Source organism: Equus caballus, chromosome 12 (assembly GCF_041296265.1).
Source record: "Equus caballus isolate H_3958 breed thoroughbred chromosome 12, TB-T2T, whole genome shotgun sequence".
In the NCBI taxonomy this organism is placed as follows: domain Eukaryota; kingdom Metazoa; phylum Chordata; class Mammalia; order Perissodactyla; family Equidae; genus Equus; species Equus caballus.
Genome location: NC_091695.1, coordinates 40,579,384 through 40,603,548, shown reverse-complemented (window position 1 = coordinate 40,603,548; position 24,165 = coordinate 40,579,384). Strand labels below are relative to the sequence as shown.

Here is a 24,165-nt window from a genome sequence, read left to right as displayed (position 1 = left end):
GTGACCTCAGCTGTAATGTTACCTATTTCATTTATAATTCTGTTGATTTGAGTTCTCTCTTTTTTTCCTTGTTAGGAAAAAGGTTTGCCAATCTTGTTTATTTTTCAAAGAACCAACTCTTAGTTTTGTTAATCTTTTTTTATTTTTTGCTGTTGTCTATTTCATTTATTATTTCCTGCTTTCTGCTAAGTTCAGGTTTAAGTTTTGTTTTTCTTTTTCTATATCCTTGAGTCATTGAGTTAGGTTTTTTATTTGAGATCTTTCTTGTTTCTTAATGTAAGCATTTACTGCTATGAATTCCTCTCTTAGAACTGCTTTTGTTACATCCCATAAGGTTTGGTATGTTGTGTTTCCTTTGTCATTTTTCTCAAGATACTTGTTTACTGACCCTTTAATTTCTTCTTTGATCCATTGGCTGTTGAGGAGACTCTTGTTCAATTTAAATGTATTTGTGAGTTTCTTAGTTTTCCTCCTGTTATTGATTTCTAGTTTCACTGTTGAGGTCAGAGAAGATACTTGGTATCCTTTCAATCTTCTTGAATTTGCTAAGATTTGTTTAGTGGTCTAACACGTGTTCTATCCTAGAAAAATGTTCCATGTGTACTTGAGAACAATGTGTATTCTGCTGTTGTTGGATACAATGTTCTGCATATGCCTGTTAGTTCCATTTGGCCCTTTGTGTATTTCAAACTCTCTGTTTTCTTATTGATTGTTTGTCTGGATGATATATCACTTTTGAGGGTGGAGTATTATATTCCCCAACTATTATTGTATTGATGCTTGCTTCTCCTTTGAGCTCTGTTAGTTTTTGCTTTATATATTTAGGTACTCTGACATTGGGTGCATAAATATTTACAATTGTCATGTCTTCTTGATGGATTGCCCCTTTATCATAGTATGATGACTTTCTTTGTCTCTTTTTACCATTTTTAGTTTAAGGTCTATTTTGTCTGATATAACTATATCTACCTTTGCTTTTTTTTGGTTATCATTTGCTTGAAAAATCTTTTTCTATGCCTTTGTTCTCAGTTGATTGTGTATGTATGGCTAAAATGAGTCTCTTATAGGCAGCATGTCATTGGATTGTTCATCTTGTTTACCATTGAGTTTTTTAATCAATTCAACCATTCTGTGTCTTTTGATCAGAGAATTTAATAAATTTACAATTAAAGTAATTATTGGTAAGTAAAGACTTACTATCAGGATTTTGTTAGTTGTTTTCTGACTTTTTTGTAGATCTGTCCTCCCTTGCTTCTCATTGTGTTATCTTTTGTGTTTTGATATTTTGGTATCAATATGCTTTGCCTTCTTTATCGTGTTTATTTGTGTAATTACTGTATATTTTCCATTGTGGTTACCATGAATAAAAGCTGAACTCATAGAAACAGAGAGTAGAATGGTAGTTACCGGGCCTGGAGGATGTGGAGAAATGGGGAGGTGTTGGTCAAATGTATAAACATTCAGTTAAAAGATGAATAAGTTCTGAGGACCTAATGTACAGCATGGATACTGTAGTTAACAATACTGTGATATATTCTTGAAAGTCACTAAGGAAGTAGATCTTAAATGTTCTCACCAGACAGAAAAAGCAGTAATTATGTGAGGTGATAGAGGTGTTAACTAATCCTATTGTGGTAATCATTTAACAATATATATATCTGCATAAATCTTCATGTTGTACACCTTAAACTAACACAATGTTATATGTGAATTCCAGAAAAGGATGTCTTTCTGGAGACAGTTTGGACTAAAACACGTTTGCTGATTCTGTATGACCAGGAATATTAATAAATGGACAAAAATTGGGACTGAGCAACTGCTCTGTAATCTTTACTTTGCTCACACTATACTTATATTATAATACAACTGCTAAATATGTTATATTCTGAGTTATTATACAATATATTCTTTAGTCCTATATTTGTGTTCCAATTCTGAATGAAATAGAATCTATACAAAGAAGTGCTATGATTAAGGAAATGATGTAGTGGTGATTATTAGAAAGCCTGCTCATTTAGAACAGAAGCATTTATATATATATATAATACATAAAGTACTCATACAAAAAGGTCTCAGATAAATTTGTTAAATGTAGTGACATTTGTGTTATCAGGCCTTTGAAGGAAATCTGGTTGTCCTTTCCCAAAAGAAGGATTAGAACATCATGATGAGCCATACTGTGGAGCACTATGTTAACAATTAGGAAAATAAACCAGGATTACACATGGGAATGTGTGTGTGTCTCAAAAACATACTGGTGGTTGTACAAGAAAAAATAATGAGAAAATAACACTTTTAAATAATATGTAAATTACAACATATATATGTGAAACAATGTCATTTGTTTTGTGAAAACACATAAAAAATTTAAAATGTCATTAACACATTATAATAATCCCTATTTTTGGAGGAGAGAAATGAGAGTAGAACATGGAGAAAAAGTGAAACAGATTTATACATACATATATGAGGAGAATTCATGGCCAAGTTAATGAGGACATTGTCTCATATAATGAGAAGTATAATTTAACCATCTGTTCTTGACATGCCAAAAAATAGAAATTTGTGTAGTGCAATATATAAAGGCTGTTTTGTCATTAATGATTGAATGTTCTGGCTAGAGGTTCATCATTGATTCTCTTTTTTGTGGACGTAGAGGAAGACTATACTTCCAAGTCTTAAAATTTAGTAGACTCCATGCACCTATGTGCTGACTATGTACTGTGGACAGAAGTGACATAGGCCAATTCCAGGTCTGTCCACATAAGACCTATTTTAGTTCTACTCGTTCCATCTGACAACATGGCTGGAGACAAAGAACTTTTTTTTTTTTTTAAGGCAAAGTCAAGCCAGAACAGGCCATTTTTATTGGTTCAGTCAACACAGGCACACTAGGGTCCCCCTTGGGTCAGAGAGATTTCGGTCATGAGTGTCGAGGTGTGCAAGCACTTGAGGGAGTAGATATCAGGATGAGTAGAGAGATGAGAACAGCTCTTCAGAAGCCCTGGCTAGGAAAAGAAAAAGGAAACTCCATGGTGGGGTGATAATGGTCTGGAAGCTTCTAGCTCCACCTTTGAGCTGGCTTTAGGGATCCTTTCTCTTGACCATGTTCATCAGCACGAGGGCGCTGACCAGTACAGCATACAGGGTGGAGACAAAGAACTTTTGATGAAAAGTCAGTTGATGGAAGGAGTTATTTCCGGAGTCATTGCCTAGAAAATGGTGGCCTGGATGGTCAACTCACCCACAACAAATTATGACATCAATGAGAGTCACTCTTTTATTCAGGTGACCAATCAGGATTCTGGATTTTTTATTGCAACAAGTTACTTTGACTAATACAATAATGCTGTGATTATAATGATGTTTAATAAAGATGGCTAGAGAAGCTTTGTGTGTATTTCTTTTTGTGTATGTTACCAAATTTAATTGAAAAAATATTTTATTTGAAAAGAAATGTGATATATATCTATAAACAAATATGTCAAAAGAGGTTACACAACTACACATACACATATCACACATATCCTAATTTTATTTAAAACATGTATTTGTGATCTACGTAAATACAACAGTTGATGTTAATGTTGGCTTCCATTTGGGTGGGTTTATTCCCAACAACTTTTTATTTTGAAAATTTTCAAAAATGAAAGACATTTTAAATGAATACTGTAGTGAATCATGGTGTAAACCTCAACCAGATTCAGCATGAGATATCATTTCTTCATTGACTTTATTTCTTTGAATGTGTGTGAACACACACACATTTTTTGTTGAATCATTTGAAAGGCAGTTGCAAATCATATGACACGTTATTCCTCAAGATTTTAGCATGCATGTATTAAGAATAAGGACAGTTTCTGATATTATTACAATTCTATTATCACACCTAAGAACACTAACAATAATTCCATCATGTCATCTATTACACCATATTTAAAATGCCACAAAAGCCCTCAAAATCTCTTTCTAGCTGTTATATTTCTTTATTCCATCCATGATGTAGTTGGAGTTTACATATTGCATTTTGTTGTTGTTTTGTCAGTCTTTTAAAATCTAGAATGTTCACTCCACTTACCTTTTGCATGAAATTACCTTCTGAAGAGTCCGGTCAGTTGTCCTTATGTGAAATAAGGACAATTTAAAGTGTATTTTAAATTTTTATCCATATTTCAATTTTTACATGGCAATTTTTTGGTCAGAAAATAACCAAAGGTTAAAAAAGTAAAATATATATTTGCATTTTGTTTGCTGATGGTGAGGTCTGTGTTAAGGTCTTTGGGCTATTTTTTAATCAAGCTTCTTGTTTTGTTTTCTTATTGTTGAGTTTTAAGAGTTCTTTGTATTTTTTAGCTAACTATTCTTTATCAGATAAGTTTTTTGCAAATATTTTCTACCAGTCTGTGCTTTGTCTTTTCACTCTCTTGACAGTGTCTTTCATAGACCAGAAAGTTTTAATTTTAATGAAGTGAAGCTTATAAATTTTTTCTTTCCTGGGTTATACCTTTGGTGTTGTATCTAAGAAGTCATCACCAAACCCAAGCTTATCTAGATTTTCTCCTTTTTTCTTCCTGGAGTTTTATATTGTTGTGTTTTACATTTAGGTCTGTGATCCATTTTGAACTAATTTTTGTGAAAGGTGTAAGTTCTCTTTCTCAGTTCACTTTTTTCCTGTGTATATCTAGTTGTTTCAGCACTGTTTGTCAAAAAGACTACCTTTGATCCATTGTATTGTCTATGCTCCTTTGTCAAAGATGAGTTGACTATATTTAAGTGGGTCTATTTCTGTGCACTCTATACTGTTGTATTTACTTATTTGTCTGTTCTTTCACCAATACCACACTGTCTTAATTACTGGAGCTTTATAGTAAGTCTTGAAGTCGAGTAGTGTCACTCCTCCATCTGTATTTTTCCTCTTTAATGTTGTGTTGGCATCTGGGTCCTTGGTGCCTCCAAATGAACTTTAGAATTAGTTGTCAATATTTACAAAATATTTTTTTTGGATTTGTGAATTATGTATATACTTCTAGCCAAATTAACTGACACAACATTACAATTGACTTAAAAGGATTCATACAAGGAAAGTTCAGGTTAAATGTAATACTAATAAGGCAGGCAAAAGTGAACAAAAACATTGTGAAGATAACACTTTTCCTATTCTTGGTTTGTTATGCATCAGCTATATTATCAGGTAAAAGTGTGATTATGAAATAGGATTAAGCAAGTTCGCCAAAAGAAAATAAATTATCAAGAAGACTTTTAAATATGAATTGACATATGATAGTGTTTTTGTTTCCTTCAGGTATAGTCCCAGAAGTGGAATTGCAGATCATACGGTAGTTCTATTTTAACTTTCTTTTTTAATTGCAGTACCTTTGGGTTATAACAATATATAGCTTTCAGATGTACATCATAATATATTTCAAATTCTATGTAGATTACATCATGTTAACCACCCAAAAACTAGTTATAGTCCATCACCTCACATGTGGGCCCAATCACCCCTTTTCAACAAAATAATTTTTGAGATTTTGATTTTGATTGCATTGAATCTATAGCTCAAGTTGGGAAGAAGTGACATTTTGAGAGTCTTTTTAATATTAAGCAGGAACGGGGAAGGGCTTTTGTTACTAACATTATGCAAAGAGCCACCAGTAAACAGTTTCTATTCTATGACAGTGAGCATGGCTCATCACTTCCTCCTCTTTACCTCAATTATATAATGTGTCTATGATCCTGAAAGAGGCTAGGCAGAAAATAATTTTTATATTATATTTATATTTATATATAAAATTATTTATATTCTCAAGTCTGTGTCTTACATGAGGGTTCATAATAAATTATTCATCATTATCAAAAGGCTTGAATGCATTAGCAATGATTGCCTTTCTCCAAACTCTGAGATATAAGAGTCCTCTGTCCTTTCCATAAAATTATTATCCCCGATGGGATACTTTTGAGACTGAAAAGGGATGTTATTAATAATTAAGCCTAGAGTGACCAGGCAAATGGGATGACCAGTCACTCGAGGAATAAGGGAAGTCAGGATATTGTGTTGGATATGCAAAAGGAAGGGATCCTAGGATTTGATGCTGAGTAGTTTTGTCTAAACTCAGACTAGTGCTCAATTAGCACAAGACTGTGATCACCAAGGTAGTTTTCTGAGTACCAGAAGCCCATGTCTTCACCCTGTGTCACCCTCACCAAAATTTTTTATAACTTGTTTGTACAAAGGTACCAGAATGGTTCTTGCCCCTGCAATGGAGCAAAGATGAGGTCTGGTTTGTTTGAGAGCTTCAAACCATGAAGTTTTTTATTGCTTTATTTGCATCTGAACACTTAGATATTCAACATTTTTAAGGAGTGAGGCCTCAAGAGAAAACGATGAGGCTGCATATTTACAAATTTTGGCTTAAAGGGATGTTCTAATGGACAGAAGGGATATTCCAAATGTTTAACAACCAATATGTGAGATTCACTGACCATTAATAATGGACATTGGTCTTGACATGGAAGTGGTCAAATAGAGTATGGCTGCTGGACCCTATATTTCCCCTTTTAGTGGATGGCTTATAGGGGATTGTTGCTTGGATATTTACAAACTGAATATCAGCCTGGCTAAACGCTAAGTTTTAGCTAGATTGTTTTCAAGCAGATCAATATTCTTAATGTTGCTTTCCACTACTTGACATCTGCTGCTTGACCAATAGGCACTTCCAATTTATTTTGTTCAAAACAGAAGTCTTAGCTTCCTCTTCCATATGTGCTCCTTTTTCTCTATTCCCTCATTTTATTTAACGGTATCAGCATTCATCCATTTGTTCAGGCTGAACATATAGATATCATCCTTGATCTTCCATTTGCTGTATCAAAACCTCCTTCTTAAACATTTGAAACCATCAGGAAATATTGTTGCACCTTTCTACAAAGCTGGTTCTCAATCCAGCTCAATGTTACCATATTCCTGGATACCTTCCCAATTAAAATCCCCATCATTTTTCCTAAGAGTTATTGGAAAGCCTCTTAAATGATGTCTCTACCACCACTTTTGCTTGCTCAGTTAATTACCAACGAAATGAAAATACTGGAGATTAAGAGATTCTATCATAATACTACTCTTAAAGTCCTGTGATGTGTGCATTTCATGTTCAGGGAATAAAGGACTTAAACTCTACAGCCTGCCCTCCACTCCCTCAGAGAATAAGTGGAAAGCCTATGCACAACACAAAAAGCAAGCACCAAAAAAGAGTATTGGAGTATTGGAGAGTAACAGAAGCAGGTAGACTGTGGTGTATGGTGGATGCTCTTTCAGAGGAGACTGATGGGGATCAATGTAAAGAAGATCCCAGTTCCATGGCTATAACTTGGACTAAGGTGGAATCCACACAGTAAGTATAGTGATTCGGTGCATGTGCAAAACCTGCCTTCTTGTGGTCTGGAGAGCCAGGTCACAGACTGTGGGAGACTGGGAAAACTGAAGACAGTGAGGGTTCCAGCAAATGAAAGAGGCAAAGAGGGGATCTCTCAGTTGTGTCTACCAGACATCCCTGATGGGCTCCTGAAACATTCATGTCCTGAAAAAGCTCAAAGCAAGTCAGCAAAAGACGTAGATCTGAAGAGAGTCCAGTCACATAAGAAACAGTGCATTTCAACCTTAGGCATGAAAATTGCTCACTAAAATGAAAGAATCAGTATTACTGATGAATAATAATGGAATCCAGAATTTCCACAACTTAATATTCATAATAGTAAGGATACAATTCAAAATTTCCTGACATGTGAAGAACCAAGAAAATGAAACCTATTCTGAAAAGAATGAAAATGATTTGAATCTTCTCCTGAGATGAGATAAAATTTGGAATTAACCAATAAGTATCTTAAGCTGGTAGTATAAGTATCCTCAAAGATGTAAATAAAATATGATGTATGAAAATCACAGCTCAGAAATACACACTCTCAGCAGAGAAATTAACAGAAACAATCCACAAGAACTGAAATTCTTGAACTGGTAAAGTACTGTTTCTGATATAAAAATTCACTGTATAGAATTAAGAGCCATGCTTACATAAGAGAGAGACAATGTGAACTTGAAGACAGAGCAATAGAAGTTATAGAAGGTGAGGAAGAGAGAGAAACAATCCTTTAAAATAATCAACACAGAGCCTCAGAGTGCTGTTACACCAGGGGCCAGCAAATATTTTCTGTAAAGGACCAGATAATTATTATTTTATGCTTTATGAGCCACATACAGTATCTAGCAATTTTGTAATTGTTTTTTCTTCTTATATTAATTTTTGCATTTCCTTTTATTACAATAAAATATATATAAAATAACATTTTCCTTTTTAGTCATGTTTAAGTGTATAAACCAGTGACATTAATTACATTCACAACGTGGTGGAACCATCGTGACTGTCTACTGCCCAAGCTTTTTCATCACTTCCAAAGAAATTCTGTGCTCAATATGCAATAATTGCTTTTTCCTCCCTTCCCCCTAGTCTCTGGTCACCTCTTATCTACCTTTTTTATCTTTGAATTTGTGGAATCATATAAATGGAATCATACAATAGTTGTCCTTTTGTGTCTGTCTTATTTCACTTGAGAACTGTTTGTGTCCTAAATGTGGTTTACCCCGGAGAATATTCGATGTGCACATGAGAATTATGTGTATTCTGCTGTTGTTGGATATCGTATATATGTGTGTTAAGGCTGGTAGGTTTAATAGTGGTCAAGTTCTGTATTTCTCATTGCTCTTTGGTCTAGTAGTCTGTCCATTATTGAAAGTGGGGTATTGAATTATGTAACTGTTATTATAGAACTGTATATTTCTCCCTTAAACTATGCTAGTGTTCACCGCCTATATTTTGAGCTCTGTTGTTTCATGCATCTATATTTATTATTGTTATATATTCTTCTTGAATTTACTTTATGAAAATCAATATACAAATTCCTTCTTTGTTCTGCATAGTAGTGTTTGAGTTAAAGTCTATTTTGTCTGATATTAGGACTAGCCAAACCAAGTTTTCTTTTGGTGACAATTTGCATGGAATATCTTTTTACATCCTTTCACTTTCAACTTATTTGTGTCTTTAGATCCAAAATGAATCTCTTGCAGACAGCATATAGTTGGATTCTATATTTTTAATCTTTCTGCATTCTTTGCCTTTTGACTGGAGAGTGTAACCTATTTACATTTAAGGTAACTACTGAAAGGAAGGACTTGCTTCTGCTATTTTGCTATTCGTTTTCTGTACATCTTACAGACTTTTTTGTTTCTTATTCCCTGCATTACTGACTTCTTTTTTGTTAACTTGACATTTTCTGTAGTGATACACTTTGTTTCCATTTTTGTTTCCTTTTCTGTATATTCTATACGTATTTTTCCTGTGATACCATGTAATATCCTAAAGTGGTAGTAATCTAGTTTGAATTAATACCAACTTAACTTCAATTGCATAAAATCTCTACTTCTATATAATAATATGCTCACCCTGCTTATGTCATTGATATCACAAGCTACATCTTTAGACATTTAAACATAGATTTAAAATGATTTTAACACATTTGTGTTTTAAATCCTTTAGAATATAAAAAGTAAATTTATACACAAAAATTACATTAATACATGTTTTTATATTTGCCTATGTATTTACTGTTGTCAAAGACCTTTTTTCTTCATATCTATTTCTTCTTTGAGTTACTGTCTATTGCCATTTTATTTCAAATGTAAGGATCCCTGTAAGCATTTCTTTAGGGTAGGTCTAGTGGTATTTAACTATATCAGCTTTTGCTTATCTGTAAGTATCATAGTTTCTAGCTCATTTTTAAGTGATACTTTTCCAGATACACAACTCCTGTTTGACAGTTTTTTTCTTTCAGTATTTAAATATATCATCCCATTGCCTTCTGCCCTCCAAAGTTTCTAATGAGAAATCAACAAATGATTTCATTGAGGAGCCTTTGTATGCAATGAATTGCTTCTCTCTTGCTGCCTTCAAGATGCTGTCTTTCATTTTTGCCATTTTAATTATAATGTATCTCAGTGTGGGTCTCCTTGAGTAAAGTCTATTAGATTTCCTTGAGGCTCTTGGATTTGTAGATTGATATTGTTCACAAAACTTGGGGAGTTTTCTTCATCATTTTTTCACACAATGTCTCTGCTGCTTTCTCTCTCTCTTCTCTTTCTGAGAAATCACTAAGTAGTATATTGGTATGTTTTCTGATGTTTCATAAGTCCCTTAGGTTGTGTTTACTTTTCCTTATTCTTTTTTCTTTCTGTGCATCAGACTTGATAATTTTAACTGCCCTATCTTCCTGTTCACTCTTTCTTTGGCATGCTCAAATCTGCTGTTGAATCACTCTAAAGAAAAATTCAATTCAGTTATACTTTTCCCTCCAAAAATTCTGTTTGGCTCCATGTTTATAATTTCTATAACATTGTGGGTATTCTCATTTTTCATGCATTATTTTCCTGAGTTGTTTTAGTTCTTTTTACGTGTTTTACTTGAGATTTTTGAACATATTTAGGACAGTTGTTTTAAAGTCTTTGTCTGGATGTCCGACTTCTAGACTTACTCATGAACACTCCATGTCAGTTTTTCCCCCCTTTTAAAGGGCCATGTTTCCATTTCTTTGCATGCTTTCTGACTTTTATTTTTTGTGGAATATTGGGCGTTTGACTGTTATAGTGTGGTAACTCTGGAAATCACATTTCAGCTCTTTTCCAGGGATTGCTCATTTGTTTTTTATGTGTTGAAGAGTTTAGTAGTCAATTTTTGTGTGTATGTGAAGAAGATTGGCCCTGAGCTAACATCTGTGCCAATCTTCCTCTATTTTATGTGGGATGGCATCACAGCATGGCTTGACCAGCAATGTTAGATCTGTGCTTGGGATCCGAACCTGTGAACCCCAGGCCACTGAAGTGGAGAGTGCAAACTTAACCACTATGCCACTAGGCTGGCCCCCATAGTCTATTTTTTTAGAATTTTCCAAACTATTCTGAAAAACTATTAGCTTATCTTCAGCTAAATTTTGACAGAGATTTTCTTGAATGCCCAGAGGTCTCCCAGTGTTTGCAGATTGGTTCTGTTTTAGGGCACTCCTTAAAGACTTAGCTAGGGTTGCACTGTGGGTAGGTATCAACCTGAGCTAAAAGCTGTAGATATTCTCATGTCTTTTCCGAGTATGTGCTTTACCTACCATTGCATGCGGTTTTCCAAATTCCCCTTTACATATAGCTGTTTTAGAATGTCTTAATTTCCCCAAGAGTCTCAGCTGAGCTTCTCCTTTATGTGTTATATAGTCTATTGTATGTCTTCAGCAGTGCTTAATGTATATCAAAATCTTTTCAAATAAATACTCAGAGGAGTGGCAAAGTTATCTGTCCCCTTAGTGTCATCCCTCATGTTAAAACCAAGTGGACATTTATTAACCCACAGAAGATTCCCTACAAAGCACAATAGGATGTGCAAGAGATCCATGAAGCCATACATCTGAAGGTAGGGGTACTGGATTCCTGGAAAGCAGTGGAAGGAGGTGTGTGTATCCCCTCCAACTCTCCATTGGCGGCATTCTAGGTCCTGGGCTTTCACAGAGCGGCCTTTGTGTGACTATAAAAGGAGACAGGGAAGCAGGCAGGTCTGCACAAGAACACTTTTGCTTTAGGAGTTGCATCCCAGCCCTCAGAAATGCTCCAAAGGAAGTGGAATGGCTCAGCCACCATGTGGGTGCCCCACCAAGCACAGCAGACCAGAAAAACTGCCCATGAATCTAGAGCAGGCCCACATTCATGAAAGAAAGTGCCACTTCCATCTAGTGTATCTGTTTGACTGGTCCCAGGCCAAGGCAGAATTTCTACACCAGAGCAAGAGTGCATGTGTGTGTGACCTGCCAAGTGACTGAAGCCAGTGGGAAAACACAGAAGATCCCTATTGGCACAATTTCCCATAGATGTGATAGGTGCTGAAAACACAGCTCCTGCCCCCACCCAGAGGTGGCAGGTGGAATCTGTGACCTGATAATACTACCGTGAGCTGGCAAAGGAACACTTCATCAAACACTATAAAGAAGTACAAAAACACTTCAGAGCAGAAGGAAAATGACAAGCCTGCATAAAACAATCCTGAGGTCACATAAATTTACAATATAAATGGCAGAGAATTCAAAATGATTGTCATAAATAAATTCAACAAGTTAGAGGAAAACTCAGAAAGATAGTCAATGAACTCAGGAATAAAACTAATGAGCACAAAGAATTCTTCACCAAAGAGACTGAAAGTCCAAGAAAAAAAGGAAAGAAATTCTAGGCATGAAGAACACAGTGAATGAAATGAAAAACAACCTAGAAAACTTAAAAACAGAGTTGACATTTTGGAGGACAGAATTAGCAATTTAGAGAACAAATATAGTAATGCTTCAGATGGAGGAGGAGAGAGAACTAACTAAACCTTTAAAAAAATGAAGAAATTTTTCAAGAAATATCTGACTCAATTAGGAAATGCAACATAAGGATTATAGGTATTCTAGAGGGAGAAGTGTGGGAGGAAGGAATGGAGAGCTTGTTGAAAGAAGTAATAGTTGAGAGCTTCCCAAACCTGGGGGAAAAAACTGGACTTACAAGTATATGAAACCTATAGAATTCCTATTCACATCTGTGCAAAAAGAGCTTCACCAAGGTATATAATAGTAAAACTAGAAAAAGTCAATGACAAAGAAAAACTATTAAGGTCAGCAAGGCAGAAGAGAATAACCTACAAAGGAACCCCTATCAGGCTTTCAGTGGATTTCTCAACAGATACCTTACAGTCTAGGAGAGATTGGAATGATAAATTCAAAATACTGAAGGATAAAAATTTTCAGCCAAGAATACTCTATCTAGAAAAACTACCCTTCAGAGATGATGGAGAAAGGAAATCTCCCCAGATAAACAAAATCTGAGAGAGTTCATCACCACCAGACCTCCTTTACAATAAATGATCAAGGATGCCCTTATACCTGAAACAAAAAGACAAAGGTTTGCAAAGCCTTGAGCAGGGTATAAATAGAGAAAATTGCAGCTCTCTATCAGAACAACTCGGCAAACACTTAAACACAAAATAAAAGATAAAGAGAAGGAAAGCATCAAAAATGACTCTAAACACTCTATTTTAATCACAAACTCACAATGCAAAATAGAATAAGTTGTGACAACAATAACTTATAAGTGGACGGAGAATGGGATGGAATGCTTAGGTTAATGGTGATAAGAGGATATCAGAAAATGGACTATCTCATAGGAGAGATCTTGTATACAAACTTCATGGTAACCATTAAACAAAAAAGCCAGAGCCGAGTCACAAATCATAAAATGAATACTGAAAAAACCATCACAACAAACAAGCAAACTGAAGTGGCAGTCAGAAATTCAAGAGAAGAGAAACAAAGAAAATATAGAACCAGCAGAAAACAAGAGACAAAATGGCAGTATTAAGCCCTCAAATATCAGTAGTCACCATAAACGTAAATGGATTGAATTCTCCAATCAAAAGACACAGAGGAGATGGAGGGATTAAAAGTCAAGACCAAACATTATGCCTCCAGAAAACAGACCTCAGCTCTAAAAACAAGCACAGCCTCACAGTGAAGGGATGAAAGATGATACTCCAAGTAAATGGAAAACAAAAGAAAGAAGGTATTGCCCTACTTATATTGGACAAAGCAGACTTCAAGATAAAAAAGATAATGAGAGCCAAAGAGGTGCAATATATAATGATAAAATGGAAATTCCACCAAGAGGACATAACTCTTACGAATATATGTCCACCTAATACAGGAGCACCAAGGTGTACAGAGCAACTATTAACAGACCTAAAGGGAGAAATTGACCGCAACACAATAATAGTAGGGGACCTGAATACCCCATTTATAGCAATGGATAGATCATCCAGACAGAGTCAATAATGAAATAGTGGATTAAAATGAAACACTTGAGCAGATGGACTTAAGAGATATAGAGAGAGCATGCCATTCAAAAACAGCAGAATACACATTCTCCTCAAGTGCACATGGATCATCTTCAAAGATAGACCATATGTTGGGAAACAAGGCAAGCCTTAATAAATTTAAGAAGATTGAAATCATATCAAGCATCTTTTCTGACCACAATGGTTTGAAACTAGAAATCAAGTGCAAGAAAAATCTGGAAACTCAGAAATATGTGGATACTAAACAACTGAGCAACCATTGGATCAATGAAAGAATCAAAGGAGAAAATAAAAAATACTTGGAGACAAATGAAAATGGAAATACATTGTACTAACTCTTATAGGATGTAGCAAAAGAGGTTCTAAGAGGTAAATTCATAGCAATACCTCAACAAACAAGAAAAATCAATCTCACGTAAGTAATCTTAAACTACACCTAACAAAACTAGAAAAAAGGAAGAACAAACAAAGCCCAAAGTCAGCAGAAGGAGGTAAATAACAAGAATTATAGCAGAAAGAAATGAAACAGAGACCAAAAAAAAAAAAAAAAAACCAACAGAAAGGATCAATGAACCTAAGAGCCGGTTCTTTGAGAAGATTAACAAAATTGGCAAACCCTTAGCCAGACTCACTAAGGAAAAAAGAGAAAAGGCTCAAATAATAAAATTAGAAATGAAAGAAGAGAAATTACAATGGGTGTCATAGAAACGCAAAGGATTATGAGAGAATACTATGAAAAATGATATGCTAATAAATTGGATAACCTAGAAGAAATGGATAAATTCTTAGAATCATACAACCTCCCAAAACTGCATCAAGAAGAAATAGAGACTCTGAATAGACCAATCACAAGTAGAGACTGAAAGAGTAATCAAAAATATAGAAGCCCAGGACCGGATGGCTTGTCTGGAGAATTCTACCAATCATTCAAAGAGTTAATACCTATCCTTTCAAACTACTCCAAAGACTTGAAGAACACTGAATGCTTCCTTACTCATTCTATGAGGCCAATATCACTCTGATACCAAAACCAGACAAGGACAACACAAAGAAGAAAAATTACGGGCCAACATTGCTCATGAACACAGATGCGAAAATCCTCTACAAAATATTGGTAAACCATATACAGCAATACATTGAAAGGATCATAGACCATGATTGAGTGGGATTTATACTTGGGACACAGGATAGCTCAACACCCTCAAATCAGTCAATTACCACATTAACAAAATGAGGAAAATATACCACATGCTCATCTCAATAATTGCAGACAAAGCATGTAACAAGATCCAACATCCATTTATGATAAAAACTCTCAATAAAATGGTTATAGAAGGAAAGTATCTCAAGATAGTAAAGGCCATTTCTGATAAAACAAATAAATAAATAAATAAATAAAAAGAATTCATTATATGAATATCCTGCATCTTATTCTATTATTGATAGACTTCTGGATTATTTCCAGTATTTGGAAATTATAAGTAGTTGAGAGTTTTATTTTAAAAGTATAAATTTTTTCATGCCCTTCTCCTGCATATAATATTTTTGTTTTTCCTCTTAGCTTTCTAATGAACTTAAAATTGCTTAGATTATCTTGCTCCCTCCATTTAAGCTAGATCTCCACTGTAATCTGCTACAGGCCCCTTCCACCTCACACCTCTACTATGCTGCATTCTATAAAAATTGATATATCTATAATTTCTCATGATAGTTTCACAGAAGACTGGGTTACTGGACTGCTGAAAATAAACACTCTGTCTCTGAACTCATTTATATGTTACATTTACTGCGATATATTTAGTGTTAACATTTCTCAGCTGAGATAACAGTTAATATTATGCTGGTGAAGGGTAAGGGCACCTCGTGTGTTCCACCTCCCTTAGGAGAGATGTGGTTGGGTGTGGGCAATGATTTCAGAGGAGGCCGATTTCAGAAGAGGTACTATCAAGCACAGAATACCCCAAACTACTCACATGAAAAACTGTGACAGCAGTTATGATTAGATTAATTACTTTACATAATTGTGAATCTTAACTTTAAAAACCTGTTTTTGCAAAACCAAAATTTAAAGTTACTGGCATAATTTTTCCACACACCACCAGTACACATTGCTCTATACCACACAGGTTTTATAGGAACATATACACATCACACTAGGGCAACTAGACCAAGATGACCATTCATTGGAAAGCCACAACCATTCAGCTCACAGACTCCATGAAGGACTGAACACAGGACCCCTGGCCAAGGCCAACAAAGCAGTTTTCCATATCTGTGTCTTCAAACAGGCTGAATCTCATGCCATCAAATATTTTCTTCTTCATTCCCGTGGGTAACACTTTCTCATATTTCTAACCTACATGTTTTAGCACCTCCTCTCTACATCCTGTCCTGATGTGGTTCCAGATTTGATGGAAATGTCATTACTGTGTCCTGTACACCAAGCTCAATGTTATAAAAATAGCACTACCATACTGATTAATACTTCAATTGTATTTCTAGAAGAGTGGAGACCAAGCCAGCTCTAGAAGAGTGTAATTTGCAATATTTGTTTCCTAATGAACGAATGATTCATGAAATAGTGAAAATACCTAGGAATAAAAAAAGCTGTGATCCAGTGATACTCACCTGTCTGATAAATGGCCATATATGATGCTTCCCACCAGCGTTCCAGCCATGAATAAAAATTTAGAAACTGAGTTCAGTAACTGAAATTCACATACCAGGTCCCACTGTAAGAGAAAGAAACTTGCAAAGGAGAGCTCCACAACAGCTTTTAACCCCATAGTAGAAAGACCTTAATATTACTTGTGTATTTTAGTATATTGGACCCCTATCTTCCTTTCCAGCTTCCCTTTCTATATTAGCTGACCATCTCACTTAGATCTCAGCTTAAACATAATGTTTCTGGAAGCCTCCTCTAAAACTGCAGGTTTTATTAATGCCCTGTTTTACTCCATGCTAACTTGTTCTCAACATTGGCCACAGGGTGCAATTATTCTAGTTTTCAAATTTTATTCATGGTTGAATTTCATCATAGACCTTGTTTGACTGGTCTGGGTTAGAATCTGAGCATTGAGGTTTTCATCGATCTCCCAAATACTTATAATTTCCAACCAAATGGTAAGCAATACGGACCTAGCATAACATTTTTAACACATTACAGAAAATTACTTGCTTAAAATTTTGTCTTTCCAAGAATTAAAGCATATGATAGCAGGGTGAAAGTCTAGTTTTGAATTCATTAGTATTATTATTTATGTAAGTGGCTAGCATTTAAGAGAGAAGTAAATAATATTTGCTGAAAGAGTGAAGAATCAGCACTTACGTAGCGGCTAAAGTCTTGAAGCACTTTCATTATTTTTTCTACCTCTAAATACCCACACTCTGAGCTCACAGGACTTACATGGGGTCTCTTACCTCAGTCACGATGGTGGAAGAGAAGGAGCTTTGGTCATACACCCAGCCATTCACACAGGCCTCCGTGTCCAGCTCACTCATATTAGGGAAGGTCCCATTCAGGTGAAGGAGATGCCATTGGGGGTGGAGGAAGCGATGACACTTCTCTGGCCTCAGATTTGAATCCAATGGGATGGAGATTCTGAGGACAGCATCTTGGCTGAGGATCCCAGTGCCATTAACAGAGACAGTGTCATTGTCGAGGATGTGGACCCAGCAGCGGTGACCAGGGACAGCAGCAGTGAAGTTCTCCAATAGCATATGAGGGTACACTATGAGGCTGGAGATACAAAAGAAAACTATCTGAAGGATCTGGAATCTCCCCAGACCTCCAACTTGATCCAGGAGGTCCTGAAAGGCCATAGAGGCTGAGCAGGTGATCCCCAAGATGTGGCAAAATGACTGTATCTAGAAAAGTTCAAGGGGAGAAAATGTTTCCTTCCACACTAAGTATGTGATGGCCACACTCTCTCCTCAATTGGCCCCGTATCCCCTCCAAAGCAGGGCCATGGACACTGTTCCTCCACAGTGTTTTAGGGTCAGGTTAGTAGCTATTCTCATTAGTTATAGAGAGAAATATTTTACTGAGGTTCTTCCAGAAGTTAACAATTAAATCTGTTAATAATGTACTTTGTAAAATTTCTTTTCCTCAGCAGAACTTCAAAGTCAGCATTGGACTTTGATCTACAGAATCTTAGTAAACAATCTAAAATAAACCTGCTACCTGTTATACAGTTCTTTCAGAAAATCTAATTGGTGAGACTCAAAAATGCAATGCTTTTTGATTTTTCTTTGAAAAGAAGAGAAAGCATTTTGCTTGTTTAGTACTGAATTTTGATTAAAAGAGTTAACAAAAACAATACTGAGTTAAATTAAAGCGAGTGAAATATGGTGCCATCCTTCCCTTTTCATAAGTGACATTCTACTTCAGTTCTAATCATACCATACATTCACACTGAAAGTAAGTTACTGGAAGTAGGGGCAAAGTGATGGAGACCAGAAGAGTAAACCAGCGGTAAGCTCATATAGAGGTTTATTTGTATTGGTTTATTGACTCATTCAGATAAGATTTGTGAGGACCTTTTCTGTGCTCCTAGGCATACAGTAATGTGTCAGACAAGAACTCTTAAAGTTCAGCAAGTAAGGGAGAATTGAATAAATACTTACACTCTGATATCACAAAATTCCTATCTGGTACATGCACAATGTGCTAGGGAAGAATTGAAGAGAAAATATGGGATGATGATAATATTAATAATAGTAATAATAATAATAATTAGCACTAAATCATCTACTGAAAATTTCTTTATTTGCAGCTTTATTGAGATATAATTCATATATGATTTGTTAAAAAGCAACATTCAACTGCGTAAATTTGAAGATGTAATTGGATTTCTTAAGCACTTCATGAATCAAGCAGCATCTTATCCAGCTACTAGAAAGGAGTTATTAGGAGGCACACAAAATGGAAAGTTTTTATAGGAAAGAGGGTGGGGTAAGGACACGATTAGCAAGAGAAAAGAAAGTGTTATTTTGGACCAGAACATCTTTTGGGGAGAAAGGGAACTGTCATGAGTTGTATCTTGCAGTTTACCTTACTTGTGCTCAGGAAATTTCAGATTGGCTGTTTAAAGGTCACATTTCTCAGAGGCCTGAAACTGTAATTAAATCTTAATTTGTTGTCATGAGGGGCATTTTGGGCTTGTTACTTCTTTATTTTATGAATTCTCTCCATTTTATTAAAACTCTTGGCCTGACTGAGAGATGTGAAAAAAAAAATTAAGGCATTAATAGCACCATCAGCCACTGCTCTGTAGTTCTCAAAGCTTTTTTCTGTTCTTCTGTGTGATATCTGCAGGTCATGATGTTTTTGCTTAATTCCTGTGATACTTATAGGTCATGTCTTCAGGTTCACAGTACTTAAGTTGATCATTTTCTTTGTTCCTTCTCTGACATTCCAGTCTTAGGGAGATCATTTTCTTGGTGGTTATCAGCTGCAACTTGCATTTAAAGATTTTGAGAGAACACAATGTTACCAAACTAGGTTCATTTTGCCTGCCACGTGATTATGCCAATCACTGAGGTTAAGATTTTCCAAAGAATAAGGGTTTAATCACAAGGCAGCCAAGAAAGGAGGTGGGGAATCAATCTCAGATCTGCCTCCCTGAAAACGAGGACTTGGGGATATGTATGGGGTAGGGGACAAGATTGTCTGAAGTGTGGGAGCAGATGATTGTATGTAAGGAGTAGTGAGGTAAGTGATGATAAGAACAAGTGTAGTCCAGCTTCATGGCTCTTCATAAAACGTATGTTCACAAAATTTTGATGTTCCTATGATCTGAGAGTGGAGCTTTTAGCTTCTTGACATCAAAAATGTCACTTAACAAGCACCTGCATATGCCCAGTTGATGGGTTGGTGGTCTCAATTGGCCTGAATTGGACAGGGGGGATCCTAATTCTTGAAAAACAGCTCAAACATCCACTGCCATGATGACCCAGGTGCTAGGGAGACATTATCTATAGGAACCAAATGAGGGCTGGTTAATATATTGCCTAAGCAACACAGTTAACGATGGGTAGATGAAGAACTAAAAGCTATAGTTAGTAACTGCAAAAAAAAAAAAAAAAGAACTTTAGTTAGTAGCTACTTAATCATTAATAGCTAACTGTTTACAGGTTTCGATCCCTCATGTTCTTTGGTCATTCTTCATTCTTGAGGGGTTGAGAGTGATGACCAATCTAGCTACTTCCTGCTGAATTGGGGTGTAGATCTGGCTTAGAAAAATGGAACTGTTTAGCACCTATTTCAAAATATTCTCGTTTCCAGCTTCAGGTTGACATTTTGCATTATTAGAATTTTTGCACTTATTCAACAGCTTTGGTATGACATCAAAAGGCACATTTTTCAATCAATTATCCAACCAGAAGGATAAGAAGTATGGACAAGCAAAATTTTAATAGTCCCTGAAAAAATAGATCTAATCTCTTGGGGAATCCAAGAAAACAGTCCTGAAAACCAGTCTGGACCCAGTTCTTCTGGAGATACCTGCTGTAGCCATGTAGTTTGCTCTCTGATTTTGTCTACGTGAATTTCAACCTCTGATGAGCTGTTGATGTACACACAACATGATGAGTTAGCTATTGCACAAACTCCTCCTTGTTTAGCTAGGATATAATCTAAAGCTATCTGATTGTCCAGGACAACCTTTGCCAATAAACCTAATGCTCTCTTTTTGGCTGCTATTGCCTGTGCCATTTCATTGATGAGTACCCCCAAAGTGTGAGAGAGATTCCTTATCATGTGCTTGTGGGATGCAACACCCCACCAAGGCAGCAAAGTTTGCCCAAAGAAATATAAGGCGTCAACCTCTTGGAAGCCAGCAAAGAATTAGTAGCACCACCCAGCATAGACGTCTTAGTTCTAGAAAAAAGGTTAAGAAAACTTGTCTAATGCTGGGTTTCTCCTAAGCTATATATAAATGTAGGCATAGTCAGGTACCACAAAAGGCAATAACACTGTATGAGCCAAGTAACCAGGCAATTGTAGGACCAACACCGATGATCAAACCCACAAAAAAATACAATAAGGTGAGGTACATACTGTCCGGATTCCTGGTGTAAGCATCTGAACTTTTGTGTTACTTAACTATAAGTCCGTTACTTCTTTAGAGCGCTCAAGGAAACTTTCCTTTGAAATTATGGAAATATTTGAAAGGAAAACAAAGTGTCACCGTGGATATAAACATATGGAGTATGAGGGAGTGAGGATGAAGTAGCCTCACTCTATAGCTTATGTTTGTTGCTGGGACAGATTACAGTTATCATTTGGTATGCCAGTCAAGTTTTTCAGGGAGAAGATGAAGCCGTTATCTTAATGATATCATGAATGTTAGAGGAGTAGTTCTAAAAAATTAGTAATAGGCTGTAGAGTTACTTATCTGGTACTTGAAAAGAAAATGGTTCAACCCTCATAGTGGTCTGCTGAGTGCACAGCTGATTTATAAAAAATGGAAAAGTATGACAAAGACAGCAATTATCAAAACAAGTGTGTCTAGGACGTAAGAATCCTACTCAGAGGTGAACATCTCTTTCATGGCTTCCTGAAAAGTAACTTTAAGTTGGTTAGAGATTCACAAGAATAAGATTTAGGTAGTGAGAAGTCAGTGTCTGAAGTATGGAACCTGCCAAGATCATGATGATCGTGGCTACAATGTTCTTCTAGGGTGTGATTCCCATTTCTTGTGGCATTCTGGTAGATGAGCTGAAGAGTGGGTTACCAGCAGTAGTCCATAGGGCCTGGTTTGGGAGGGGTGGAGTTGGTCCTCTGGATGCTTGTTTCTGCAGGACTTTAATAAGACCCAGTCTCCAAGACATAGGTGATGTAGAGTAATATCTGACAGTGTCTAGTTCCTTAATTTCAGTTCCCTTGGGGTCTCCTGGAACAAGAGGAAATTTCGACCAATGTTAGGACTATATTGTGTAAGCACCTTACCAGGTAGTCAATAAGAAGCATTTCTAGAGAAAGAAAAGAAAAACAAGGTTAACATTTTGAGCAAATTATAAACCAGTTTCTTAGGCCAGGGTACAGCCACTCAAGAAGATTTCTAGATGTTAAGGTCAAAGCATCTTTTGCAGTTTAAAATGTCTCTGATGATGTCAACACATGTTCAGGTATCTTTTTAGTGGCTTATACAGAAAGAGGCATGAATCTCTCTTAAGTTTCTATTAAGTTGTCCAGCTTCAGTTTGCAGGGCTTCAGGGGAAAGGGTGTTTCCAGTTTTCAATGATTCCAAGTGAAAACAATGGGAAAAAAATTGAAAGCATTAGTTTGGAGGTTTGTAGTCAGATATTTCAGGAGACTGGAAGAACTCAGGATGCAGTCCAGTTTACAGATAGAAAACAAAAACCTCTGGGGCCAGTCAGGTAACATAGTGGTTGGGTTTGCATTCTCTGCTTTGGTGGCCTGGAGTTTGAAGTTTGGGATCCCAGGCATGAACCTACACACTGTTCATCAAGCCATGCTATGGTGGCATCCACATACAAAAGAGAGGTAGATTGGCATAGATGTTAGCTCAGGGCCGGTCTTCCTCACCAAAACAAGCAAACAAACAGGGGGGAAAAACCCTCACAGATAATTAACAGAGCTAGAATTAATATTCTTGAATGTGTATTGTAGTTTCTATTAAAACATAATTTTTTCTCTTTAAAATCACCCTCATTTTTACCATACATAGCCAAATTAAGACTAATTGCTTGGAAAAATAAGCCTAGTTTCAATAAACTTGGCCAAATTATATACTTATTCTTGCTGTATAGGCTCCTGTTAAATTTGGTTTGCTAGATCTTTTAATAAGGAATCACAGATTGGACTTTAAATGCTTCTTGGGACCAGGAAAGCCAAGCCAAGGACTTGTCAGACTCTGCCTGCAATACCTACAGATTTGGGTGGATTCATTTCTTCTCTTTAGGTTCCCCAAAATATCCTGAGGTTCCTTGTACTTGCCAGGGAAGTGACCTTCTTTACTCACCTGGTAAGGTTGCTGGGAACCCTGTAAGCAAGGTACCAGACCGTTATTTCCAAGTGTATTTATTCCGTAAAGTCAACCCTTGTTCCTCAAAAGCTGTCTTGTCATATCTCAGTCTGAATTTTTCTCCCAAATATGGCATTCCAGTAAAAGACTTGGTCGTGTAACCAACATTCCCATTTGTGTCCTGTTATAAGTAGAACAGATTCTGATTGAACTTATGTAAATAATTTTATTGCCATGAAAACAATACCCACTCACTAACAGTTTCCAAATTCTGGAGAAATCAGGTAGGGAGAAAAAGATGAATGTTTCAATTTCGCTTACAAAGGTATAATTTTCTTAACAGAAAGAGAAAAATGTTTCCTTAAATCTTGAAAAAGGTTTCCTTAAATCTGGAAAAAAGTCTTGAAAATCTCAAAAAATCAACAGTATCTCAAATGAACTCATAAAAATGACAATCTTCCTCATCACTTAATTCAGTCCTGTGTAATCAGCCTTGATCTTAACCTTCTGTTAGCAGTTTCCTGAAATCATCAGTTTCTCCATTAGAGATCTGTAATTTCCTACCCAGTTCAGTTTTATGGACTGAAAGTTTATCAGAAACCTATATTCTAGAGTAAGTGTTAGAGTCCTTTCCATAAATCTCTCTCTCATTTTGGAAGATGATCTTTCATTTTGGAAGATGAAACATATTTGCAAAAACATCAGAGTAAAACAACCATCTGAAAATAACAAAATACTCAAAAATGGCACTTGGCAAAGACACTTGGCTATTTCTGTGACATACAACACTTTAAGAAAATAAAATAGAATTATGACTGACAAGCAGGACAGATCAGAATTCCAGAAATGTCATATAATTTTTTAAAATACTTATATTAATAACATTTACCCACACAATGTAACCTAGGAGAGTTTATCATCATTTATTTGATAATACTTTTCATGTAATTTAATATACCAAATAAGTCTAGTTAGTTTAACATCGTCCTCTTTATAGAAAGTGATAACAAATTCTTTGAGAAGTACCAGGGCTGATTGAAAATTCTGAAAGTTCCCCTTTTTTTAAGTCAAAAGAAAGACTTTAATTCTGGGAGAAAATCATCAAAAAATATCAAAAGGTTTTAAAAAATTTGGTCAAATAGGAAAAGTGCTTATTGTGAAACAATGCTCAGTTATCCATTTAATCAAAGTGACAACAGAAGATGTTATGGCAA

The 24,165-nt window shown here is 35.8% G+C and overlaps 1 protein-coding gene across 3 annotated transcripts in view; it reads right to left on the bottom strand.

The window, feature by feature from the left end:
- Positions 1-18,014, bottom strand: part of LOC100064545 (organic anion transporter 7) — a 38,027-nt gene extending 20,013 nt beyond the window's left edge. For 2 of the 3 annotated variants that reach the window (XM_070230046.1, XM_001495413.5), the window contains exons 1-2: positions 17,382-18,001; positions 16,590-16,693 (exon numbers count right to left, since the gene is read on the bottom strand). In XM_070230046.1, coding sequence (XP_070086147.1) covers positions 16,590-16,693; positions 17,382-17,783 — 506 coding nt within the window. In that variant the 5' untranslated portion in view covers positions 17,784-18,001. Of the gene's footprint in view, positions 1-16,589; positions 16,694-17,381 lie in introns of all 3 variants that reach the window. The other variant, XM_070230047.1, reaches the window with a different exon arrangement.
- Positions 18,015-24,165: the final 6,151 nt, after the last annotated feature.